An 11,578-nucleotide genomic window follows, 5' to 3' on the forward strand; every position below is an offset into this window, starting at 1 on the left:
AACGAGTAGGAGAGCTCACAGAGGGGGGGCATAGCATCATGCTTGCTCTTCTCCCACACCTGGGCGTTTCAGGGGTGTTATTTAGCACCTCCGCAAGCCTTTATTATTATTATTATTAATATTATTATTAATATTATTTTATTTTCCCCCGCGAGGAATGTGAGCGCAAGTCAAATTTGGGTCACAAGAATTTGAGTCGCATTCATCATCAACATAAATAAATAAATACATAAATAAATAAACACATAAATAAATAAGTAAATGATAAAAGCCCTTAGCCAACACCGTCGGTGGATGTTTTTATTTATTTAAAGCCGCACAGTTTTTACTTAAGGCCCCACCTCCCTCCCCCTCCCCTCACAGTGCCGCGGACGCCGTTGGCGCCTCCCGCGCCCCATTGGCTGAGGTGCCCGGGCGGTGGCGGCGCATGCGCGGGGTGGCAGCGGGCGGGCGGGCGGCTCCTCGGTGGCCGCGGGAGCCGCGCGCTTCTCCACCCTCCTCCCCCCCCCCTCCCTCATCCGCTCCCCGGGCGACCGTTAACCGCCGCCCGCCCAAAATGGCGGGCAAGGAAGGTAGGAGCCGGGCGGGGGGGGGGGGGCACGGGCGGCATCCCTGAGGAGATTTGGGGGTGGGGGGAGGGGGTGAAGGCTGCCGGTCCCCCGGCTCAGCCCCTGGTTCCTCTCCCCCCGCTCGCAGTGCTGGAGGACACGGTGGAGGAGCGCGTCATCAGCGAGGAGTACAAGATCTGGAAGAAGAACACGCCGTTCCTGTACGACCTGGTGATGACACACGCGCTCGAGTGGCCCAGCCTCACCGTGCAGTGGCTGCCTGACGTGACCAGGTGAGGGGACCGGCTGGGCTTGCAGGTCGGGAGCTGGGCTTGTCTGTTCTGGGGTTGTTTGCCTTGCGGCTTCTGGCGCGGGTAGCCGTGCTGCCCGAGTGTAAAACCGCCGGAGGTTTGGTAAAAAACAACCGTCGCTTGCTTTGGACTCCTCCTTAGGAGCCCGTCGCAATTTGTTGTGCTTGCAGTGGTCAAAACCCTTTGGGTATGCGGGAGTTTTGAGGAAGAAAGTCATAATATGACACTCTAGGGAATGCTCGGTTAGCTAAACAAAAGATGTCTTGAGGCATGAGGGGATAAATCTCTACCACTTTATAGATAGGAGACACAACAGTCTTCTGTAGAGAATTCTCAGAAAATGAAGAAACAAACTCAACTTCTTGAAGATTGTTTTTCTTAATTTGCATTACAAATTATTTGGTAGGAGCTGTATCATCTGTCTGTTTTCTTGTTTGTTGTCATTGTTCCTAGTTTGAGCTTACTTAAGGGGTTATTTTTCTGGTAAGGCTGATGTTTGTGCCTGGCTTGCTGTTGGCTTTTGGTATTTTAATTTTCCCATTTTTCCACCTCCCTCTGAAAGTTGTATGCTCACCAGTTAATTTCTTAAAGAGTTTTGGAGATGAACATAGCTTCTGTTCATGCATCAGCTAGTAGAGAGTTTCAGTTGTCAAAGTACCCACTCAGGATTCCAGCTGTTGTAAACTGGATGCAGCCAAGTTTTCAATGACCTTACATGTAAAGTTCATGGGATAACTGGAGGATGGTCACTTCCCGCTTTAAAATTCCACCTTACATAAATGCTAGCTTACTTAGTGGCTAGATAACCAGCTTTGTGTACCAGGATGTTTGGGGGAAGACGTTGAGACATGTGAGCTAACTAATGCTGGCATGGAGAAAATGGAGTGGGGATTTGAGGGTGTGGAGCCCTTATGAGGAACACTTCTGCTTGCCTCGTGTTTTGCAGATTGACTAAATGTTCAGTTTAAAACCTGGTATTTCCAATTATCCAGTGTCAAAATATGTAAGCCATTTAAGGCAAGGACTGTCTCTTTATATGGCACCTGACATGATGGGACACCTGTTCCTGATGCAAGTAAGTGCGCGTGCATTCTGTGTGCATTTCTTTTTTGCTGTCAAAACGTATGTATTGCATTGCACCGCCTTGGAAGCGGTGTAACAATACCTACAGTGGTTTATGATTGCTTAAATGACTCCTGCTTGCTTGGATTCAGACAGCCTAAGTGTTTTATTATTATTATTATTTTTGCTTTCAAGAATGCAGAAGCTGCTTGTTCTTGACTGTTCAATTCTTTCCTTTCAGAAATAAATGACACTGCCCCTCCAGCCTTTTACTGATTACCAAATATTGCATTTAACTGCCAGAAGAGGAGTTGATTCTGGTTAGGCAGGTTTAGCTTAAAAACAAGCGTCTGAAATCTCTAATGAAATAGTAACCAGTAAAAGCACATAAAAGAAGTAACTAAAATATGTTGCCACTTTCCTCAGTATGTATGTCTTACAGAACATAGCATCAATGGCTTTCTAAATCAATACCGTGCAATTGCTGGGAGAATTAAAATAGAAATACGTGTTAGGATCACCCTGTGGCTACTGTGCAAATTTCAGTTGTCCCATTCAAGTAACAGTGGCAGTTTTTACTGACTTGTATCCTCACGCTGGGCTAGCTGGCTGTATCACTGGATTGCCTATGTCGGAGTCTAGCTCACTGTACTGCACAAGTCTCTCGTGACAAAGTAAAGGACCTCTTACGTGAGTCTCTTTTTTTTAGCTGCCTGAAGAAGTTTGCATCTTGAGTGCTATTGATGCTAGCTATCTAGATTCCAGAACTAAGCGTGTAATTTTATTCCATGAATTTATTATTCCGAACAGGCCAGAAGGAAAGGATTATGCACTGCACTGGCTGGTTTTGGGAACACACACCTCTGATGAACAGAACCACCTGGTTGTTGCAAGAGTCCAGATTCCCAACGATGATCAGTTTGATGCATCTCAATATGACAGCGAGAAAGGAGGTGGGCAGCGCATGAGTTCTTAAATTATGTTTTAGCAATAATAGCATTAATAACTGTCCTGTCAAATGCTATTCTAACTTGCTGTTAAATACTAAAGCTGGTGAATCCTTACCAGTTCAAACTAATTCTAGATCATTAATGGCAAATAAAAAGAGGGGACTTCTTATTTTGGAAGAATTTATCTGATGATATGATATGCAATCCCTACTAGCATTTCTGCCGGCTCTTTTTCTTATGATGAAAACTAATATACACCTACCTCTAACAGACACTAAAGCCCTGAAAGAGTTTGCATCAGAGAGGATTCAATGTACCTAAACTGTCAGTGGTGTTGTGCCATGTGCTGTGTGTCTTTCATAGGCTTTCCTGTATTGTTAAGATTCTTAACGCTGTTTCTTGGGGTGGGAGAGAGGCCTGAAATGCTCTTCAACCCATTTTAAGTAGCTGATATGATCAACTGACTTTTTTTTTTTTTTTTTTTTTTTTTTGTGACAAATGTAGAGTTTGGTGGCTTTGGATCTGTGACTGGCAAAATTGAAACGGAGATTAAAATTAACCATGAAGGTGAAGTAAACCGTGCTCGTTACATGCCACAGAATCCCTGCATCATTGCTACAAAAACGCCGTCTGCTGATGTGTTGGTGTTTGACTACACTAAACATCCTTCAAAACCAGGTGGGTCAGACTCCTTGAAGCTAAGCAAAATGCCTTGTACAGCAAGTTAAACTAGTATTTAACTGTAACTGGGAGGAGAAGTGATGGGCTCTGCAAGCAGAACATGAAGCCTCAGATCTTCAGTGACTGTAAACGTCTGGTTATGCTTAATGCCCTCAATCTCCAGAGTAGCACTCTACTGTGAGGCTGATGCATAAAATATGATCATTGTGACAGAAACAGCGATAAAGATTCTGTCATGGATTGATGTGCAAGAAAAAGTAAATGAAGGGAATTTCTTCTCTTTCAGACCCAAGTGGAGAGTGTAATCCAGACCTTAGATTAAGAGGGCACCAGAAAGAAGGCTATGGTTTGTCATGGAACTCAAATTTGAGTGGACATCTTCTCAGTGCATCAGATGATCATGTAAAAAACACATCATTTCCCCTTTTAAAAAAAAAAAGTGCTGTAACAGATAATTAGAGAAAAGCTGGCTGAGTGTAACTTCTGTAGGAAAGTTCTAACGTGTTATATTTCTGAAGGATGTTGGTTGGCTTTTGGCTGTAATCAACAACCAGTTCTTTGTAATAGTCGGGATGAAGTGAGAACAGAATGTTCTTACAGATGTCTGCTGGAAGAAATTGGTGTGCAAAAGCCCTCTAAACTAACTTGGATCTGAGGCCATGTATTAGAATGAAACTGATCCACTGCACTAACAGCTAACAACTTTTTTTGTGTGTGAGTTTTCTAAGTAAATCACAAGGTACTGAAATAGGGATGCTTTTTGTAAGTTGCCATTGTGACCTCAAAAATAATCTTTGGGCCTTGACTTTGCAGAAAACTGATCGATAACTCAGTTGACTTCTCATTTACGGCATATGAAACGTTTCTTTTAAAAAAAGTACTGTTTCAAGAGTGTCATCTGTGTTTATACATAGAATGCAATCCTTTTTTTAAAGATAACACAGTTAAAGTCCAGATGACAATACAACATGGTTCTTACTTACAGACTGTGTGTTTATGGGATATAAGTGCTGGACCAAAAGAAGGCAAAGTCGTTGATGCAAAAGCCATCTTTACGGGGCATTCTGCAGTAGTAGAGGATGTGGCATGGCATCTGCTCCACGAATCTCTGTTTGGATCTGTGGCTGATGATCAGAAGCTTATGATGTAAGTTTGGGTTAAAGCAGTGTCTGGGTAGTACCTGCTGTGTGCTGTCAGTGTACCAGTCCAGAGCACTTGATTTGTTACTAAAAAAATAAAAATAAAAATCTGCAATGGTCTGATGCAGCTTTCTAGTGCAATCAACTATAATAGTGCTGCAGATTCTTCAAAATCTGCATCTCATTTGAAAATAAACTGTAATTAATATGTGTATCAGCTTTCTGATGAGAACTGCTTGTGTACAGCAGGCAAAAATACTGAAAGGTTTTGAAATAAAAACTGTAGCTTCAGTCTTCATTCAGTAAAGTAGTCTCTTAAACTAATGTGTAGTGTAGTTTAAAAAAAAAAAAAAAAACTGAAAACTTCATTCTTGTTCTTTCTTCCTCCCTCCTCCAAACCCTTGACTCTGACAGCTGGGACACAAGATCTAATACAACATCGAAGCCAAGTCACTCTGTAGATGCTCATACAGCTGAGGTCAACTGTCTGTCCTTCAATCCATACAGCGAGTTCATCTTAGCAACTGGTTCGGCTGACAAGGTTTTTACTTGTTTACTTTAAATATGTACATATTCTTAAATGATATTTCTGAAGCCATTATAGGAAAAATAATGTATTTTCCTTCTCCCAGACGGTGGCTCTATGGGATCTTCGAAACTTAAAATTGAAACTCCATTCTTTTGAGTCTCATAAGGATGAAATTTTTCAGGTGGGTAAACTTTTTACACAGCCTGTAAGAAAACATAAATTAGTTACTAATTACTGACTGGGACAAGAACATGGATTTTCATCTAGTGACCAAGCACAATGAATTCAGTGCCTAATATTAAGCACTGAATTTTGGTTCAATTGATGCAGACTAGTACGTAGTTTCTTTAACGATTGACAATGAAGCAAGTAGTCAACAACTTACTGCTATAAAGATACTGGGAGCCTGTAGGTGCCCTCAGTGAAGGTAGAAGTTTTCTCTAAAATGTCTTGCTGTGGAGAGAACTTAGGTTCATGTCTAATATTGTGAACTCTGCCTTTTTAGTAGTGTCCAAGTAACACTGAATTTTAGGCAATTAAGTTTCATCACAGTACAAATCTGTAACAGTGAAATATGTTGGCTGCTCACTTTGGGAAATTAAGATTTTAAGGCAATCTATTTGTGCTGTAAAATGTCTGATGTATTGGAAGAAACTAATGTGTTGAGTCTAGTTGAGAATTGGTGGTCAGGTGGTGTTTATTCAGGCCATCATTAGAAATCAGTAACCATGCTACAGTCAAGTTTTCTCTTGCAATAGGTTCACTGGTCTCCTCATAATGAAACAATCCTTGCTTCGAGTGGTACTGATCGTCGGCTTAATGTGTGGGATCTAAGGTGAAGAATGTTTCTTTTCATTTCTTGTTTATGGACAATTTTTTTTTTAAAAAAAAAAGCCTTCAGAAAACACAAAACAGTTTGTTCTCTATCTGTGGCTTGTAACTTTTTGACAGTGAGGGAAACCAAAAGCAATAGCAAATGCTGGAAACAAAGGCTAGGAACTGATAAGTTAAATTGATATGGGTTGCAATTTTCCTTGTTAATAAAACGTATGAACTACTTTCTTGCAGTAAAATTGGAGAAGAGCAGTCTGCAGAGGATGCAGAAGATGGGCCTCCTGAACTCTTGGTATGCTTTTGTACAGGTTTCAACTGCTGACAAGCCATATGGCAGTATGATGCCTTATGACTGCTACTAAAACTGCAGCAATTCTTGCATCTTCTCACTTACCTAGCTTCTAATCCATTGTTGTAACTTGCAGTGGCTTCCTCTGTTCAGTTCTAAAGACAGTGATTTACAAAGCTGTACTAGACATGATCTACACATCTTCATTTTTGATCATCCTTAGTTTGGCCATGTGCTTGCCAGTACTCTTACAACAAGAAGCGTATAAAGCCATGACCTAAGACTGTTTATCTTGCCTTAGACCAAGTAGGTCCTATGTAGCTAACCTTAATGATGTAGGAAGTCCAAAGCTTAGGTTTTGTTCTTGTTTCCTCAGGAAATAAGCTACTAAAAATGCTTGTACCTCGTTTTCTCTGTTTCCTGTGTAAACTGTACAAGTGCTAGTATAATTAGATGAGAAAGTGGTTATAAGGTGTCGCTGGCTTTCATAGCCCAATCTCGTGTGAAGTAGCACCTTTTCAGGGATGTCATTTGGCTGTTGCTATAACATGAGCTGCTGTCTTAAATGCTGCCTCAGCAATTGCATCCATGTCCATAAGCAATGAATAAAACGTGTTATTTCACACACACCTTCTTTACATCTGCATTGTGAACATCAAGCAACCTTTTAATCTTTGTGCAGTTGTCAGCATAACATTTATCTTCTGAATCTCTGGTTTTGAACAGATTTTTCTCTAGAGATTAAATGGCTTGCTGAAGCTTGTGTTCTTTGTTCATTTTTTGTTGTTGTCTTTAACAGTTTATTCATGGAGGACACACTGCCAAAATTTCAGACTTCAGTTGGAATCCTAATGAGCCTTGGGTGATCTGCTCTGTATCGGAGGACAACATAATGCAGATATGGCAAATGGTGAGTGTCAAAACAGCTCGTGAGTTCCTCTGAAGCTTGTTGCATAAATGAAACTGAAATGGCTTGTTCTTCCTAGAACAGCTTGCGCCTTCAGTGACTGAAAGCAGTCTTTTCTCTGTCTTTCTCACACTGTGATTGGAGAGTAAGGTTTTCAAAAGAAAAAGAGTAAAACAGCCTGATTAAATGCACCAGAGATCTAATTCGTGACCCTGAGACTTAGGTACTAGTTCATGTTAATTTTTGTGGCAGTTGATACTAGCAAAGACTTGACTTCTTTTGCCTGTCGACTGAACCAAGATGCCTTTCAACTCTCCAGTTAGTTCATAGCATGTCACATTACAAGATAACTGATCCTATAAAAATGGAACAAAATCACTTGGCAATAACTGAAGTCCCATCTTTAACCAAAAAAAAAATTATTAGACTTAAATTTGTGTCACCGGTCAGCCTTTCAGTTAGCTTTAATACCTGCTCTTTGGTTTATTTTGTGTTCAGGCTGAGGTGGAAGTATGCCCAAATAAATAAATGGTCGTGTTAAGGAATTGAACGGCTAAGGCTTATCCTACTGAAATAAAATAATGTGGGAGAACAACTGCTGCAGTCTGGCCACTGTATGCATGTTCCAGAGTTTAGCTGTCCTTTAAGAAAAGGCAGGGAGAGGTCCCCTTAAGGAGGGGATGATCTCTATCTTCCTGGTATTATCACCTTTTGTTTTTATGTTAAATGTAGAGGTCTGCTTAAAAGCAGTTGTCTACCACTTGTAATGTAACATTTTGTGTCTTTAGGCAGAAAACATTTACAATGACGAAGAACCAGATATAGCAGCAGCAGAACTGGAAGGTCAAGCGACGTAACTTCTCTTCCTTAAGGAAATACCGGGTGTGACATAGTAACATAATTTGACTACTGTATAAATTGAAGGGGAAAAAAAAAGCAGAAGCATTGCATCAAAGCAAGAATATCCTTAATTGGGCACACAAAGGTTGTATAGTCAAGTTGTCATGGGATACCCTTGGTTATTTGGGCACTTTGAGCTATTGTATACTGTACAGCAGTTAGCATTTAGGGAAAATAAGAGTGACTGAATACCCGTGTCTATATTTTTAAACAAACTTAGTGGGTTCCTGTAAATAAAACAGTTAAGTCTTCACTCTTTCCACAATGAAAATGCAAAAAAAAAAACAAACAAGTTTTTATTAATATGTAAAAAGAGCTTTTCACTTTTACATAACACTTTTGGATTGGCTTTGCATAAATAAAATTTATTAAGTAAAATGTGTTTGTTTATTGTCTGTTAACATGAGGTAAATGCCTTCTTGCCTGAATTTGAGACCTCCTCATAGAGAGGAGTCTCACTTAATTTCTGTAAAGGTATATAAATTCCATACTGCATCTCGTAACTAGAGGTCTGGGGCCACGACGTGTGTTAGTGATGCAGAAGGTATGGAATAGGTAACTATATATAGATATTTTTAAGGGAGATTTAAAGGAGGAAGAGTTTTGATGTAACTTTCTTGTGGTCTGGAGGGGAAGGCTGTAGGCTGGCTGCTTCCTATGTCTAGTAGCTTCATGTTACATTCCATTCTTCCAAGCAGTGATGCTTGGAAGCAAGGTAGGAGGGAGTGAAATACAGATTCAATGAGTGACAATTAACTTTCATGAGACAGTTGGCTACTGGTACTGTACTATTGATTAATGGTTAGCCAAAGCTCGCCCTCTTCATGATGAATGTGGCAGCTGGGATGTGGCGGCTGTGGTTCAGCATTTTGTTCCTCAGGAAGACACGCTTCTGTATACCACGGAGAGCTAGCTTCTTCCCACCATGTCTTCTGCTCGTTGTCTCCCTGTGCTGGTACACAAAGGCACAACAATAAAGCTGTACCGTGAAGACCTCACTAACGTCCTTGTGCACTGCTTGAACAGTGGGCTTTCAGCTCAGAGTCAACATCTGTTGACAGTACATCTAAGCAGGCCAGCAGTCATCTTTTTTGTCCTGCCTCTCGTGCTGTTTGTTGGAGCACAGGAAGAATTCCACAAAGACAGCTGAAGGGAACTGTTGCTAGTGTGGATGTTAATTTAATTTGCAAATGGCTGCAAATTATAAGCATTAAACGTACTTAACTTGGGTATGATTTTTGCTCAGGTCTGACTTCCTTTTGACACGCATTTTGACATATGCAGCTTTTGAAAAATAGGAACTGAAGCACTCAATAGCCTGATTGTTACAGGAAAAAGAGAAAAGGCAGGGTAATGGCTCTTCAGGTGCAGATACTGCTGTGGGCTGTTACGTGACTGCTCCTGTTGCTGGTGCTCTTCAGCATTTACTTTAAGACCTACTGGCTGCTTTACACCAGCATGTGGTGTGTGCTTCATTCCTGTTATTTGTGATTTCAGCTTTGTGCTCCAGCTGAAGTTATGTGTCTTGCTTAAGTCTTCTTACTGCCTTAGTAACTAGAGAGAGGGAGGAGGGATGAATGACTTGGTGCAGCTCTCTCTTCATGGCTCATGTGCACCTTGTTTTCAAACTCCCTACCTGCTGTTACCAGGACCTCCTGGAGTTGTAGGCACTCAGTTATCGTGTGTACATCTCTTTCTACACCTCTTTCTGGAATGGCTCTTCTACAAGTGCTGCAGGCAAGTGCAAAAGCACTTGAATATTCCAGCAGAAGGCAGCTTCAGAAGATAGGCTAACATGCGAAGTCACAGCTGCTGGGGGGCAGATGGAGCACTCCCCAGTTAACTCCACTTAACTCTAGTGGATGTCTGTGGGAGTTTAAACACACTAAAATGTCACGTCCAGGAAGCGGAGGTGAACACGCTAAGTGTGGTTTTGGTCTGACTGAACTATCACAGGGGGCTTAGGGTGGCTGCTGCTGAAGGCAGTGATCTAGCCTGAGAGGGCTGTACAGGGGCTGTGCTCACAGCTCTGCCCCGGCTGGGTGACTCACCAGCTCCAGAAACATCTCAGACTCCCTATGGAAAGTGGAAGCCAGTGCTTCGAGAGCCTGGTGGTGACTCTTGCTGTACATTTACTTCAGCTTGTTCAGGTTGGAACAACACTGTCTCCTGGAGAAGGAGGAAAGCCCCTTGAAGCCCCAACATGTCTGACAAGATCCTGACAGATGGCTGCTTCTCCACTCTTAAAAGCTTGAAAGGGTTCTATTTTTTAATGACTTAGTTTTGCAAAGGGGGTAACTGGGTAAAATACTGTAAAAGCATACCTACTTTAGTACTGATAGTGCTATTGTACAGCTGATTTTAAACCAATATAATCACAGAAACCTTGAATGTCCTGAGTTAGAAGGGACCCAGAAGGCTCATGGAGTCCCCCCATCCCTTGGGTCCTGTCGCTGGCCCCAGAGAGCAGAGCTCAGCGCCTGCCCCTCCGCTCCCCTTGTGAGGGAGCTGCAGGCCGCCATGAGGCCTCCTCCTGGAATTCCAGTAAATTCAAGTTGTCACAAAGCCCCACTGCTCCCTGTGGAGCACTGGAGATTCAAGTAACTGGGGCTTAGGGATGCATGCACTGCTCACTCTCACAGCTGAAAGGCAAGAGTAAGGAGTGGCAGCAGGCTGGCATATGAATCAAGTAACTCATTATGCAACAAAACGAGACGACAATTTTTTTTTCCTTTTTTCCCTGTTCAATTGTCCCTATACAGGGACAAAACTACGATAACATGTAAAATTACTTCATTTTGTCTCAATGAAACAATAAGCAATTTCAGCATTTTTCCTTTACTGTGTATGAAGAAGTGTGTTTGTTTTACTTGCACTGCTTTTATTATTGCATGCAAGACCCTAAAGTATCAACTGTTTGATACTACGCAACTTTTAATATCTAGTCATTTGTTTCATACCTTTATCCATACTACACTTCAATATTATCAGAGGTGTCCATGCTATAGGTTTTCACTTCAGCCTTGAAATAGCTGGTAAGCTCTACAGGGAATGAGAAATAGTTCATCAACACCTAGTCTTTGGCTCCACAGCCACACGAAAGCCAAAGGTGAGAGAAGCTCTTGAGTAGCTTTTGTGAGGTAAAGCCTTAGAAGCTGTATCCTTGGTGTAGCCTTGAATTACATTTGATCCCAGATCATTGTTTTAATGAATCTAAAATAAGATGCAATCTCAAAGCTAGAAGATAAGCGGGTTAAAAGGAAATTAAAGAATCCTTATAGGAAGTACAATAGTCTTAAATTACTTAGAGGTGCAGGTTAAATAGGTGCCAGAGTCAGTAAAATCAATGAAAGCCAGTATGGGTAGATGAGACTAAGGCAACTAAAAGAAAATAAGCATTTATTTCAAGAAGACAGGTCTAACCAAGA

At 41.6% G+C, this 11,578-nt stretch overlaps 1 protein-coding gene across 1 annotated transcript; it reads left to right on the forward strand.

The window, feature by feature from the left end:
- The first annotated feature begins 436 nt into the window (after nucleotides 1–436).
- Nucleotides 437–8,528, forward strand: RBBP7 (RB binding protein 7, chromatin remodeling factor). Its single transcript, XM_035325652.1, has 12 exons — nucleotides 437–572; nucleotides 697–841; nucleotides 2,732–2,874; nucleotides 3,376–3,549; nucleotides 3,839–3,954; nucleotides 4,538–4,698; nucleotides 5,106–5,232; nucleotides 5,324–5,401; nucleotides 5,979–6,055; nucleotides 6,289–6,346; nucleotides 7,143–7,253; nucleotides 8,039–8,528. Exons 1-12 carry the CDS (start codon nucleotides 557–559, stop codon nucleotides 8,105–8,107), a joined length of 1,275 nt encoding a protein of 424 aa, XP_035181543.1. The 5' UTR covers nucleotides 437–556; the 3' UTR covers nucleotides 8,108–8,528.
- Nucleotides 8,529–11,578: the final 3,050 nt, after the last annotated feature.

Source organism: Oxyura jamaicensis, chromosome 1, assembly GCF_011077185.1.
Source record: "Oxyura jamaicensis isolate SHBP4307 breed ruddy duck chromosome 1, BPBGC_Ojam_1.0, whole genome shotgun sequence".
NCBI classification, from domain to species: Eukaryota; Metazoa; Chordata; class Aves; order Anseriformes; family Anatidae; genus Oxyura; species Oxyura jamaicensis.

Bases quoted from the DNA above. Each gene is read 5' to 3' on its own strand.
- RBBP7 (XM_035325652.1), top strand. The intron at 3,955-4,537 runs GTAAAAAACACA...TCTTACTTACAG, and splicing joins TCAGTGCATCAGATGATCAT to ACTGTGTGTTTATGGGATAT. The intron at 4,699-5,105 runs GTAAGTTTGGGT...TGACTCTGACAG, and splicing joins GATGATCAGAAGCTTATGAT to CTGGGACACAAGATCTAATA.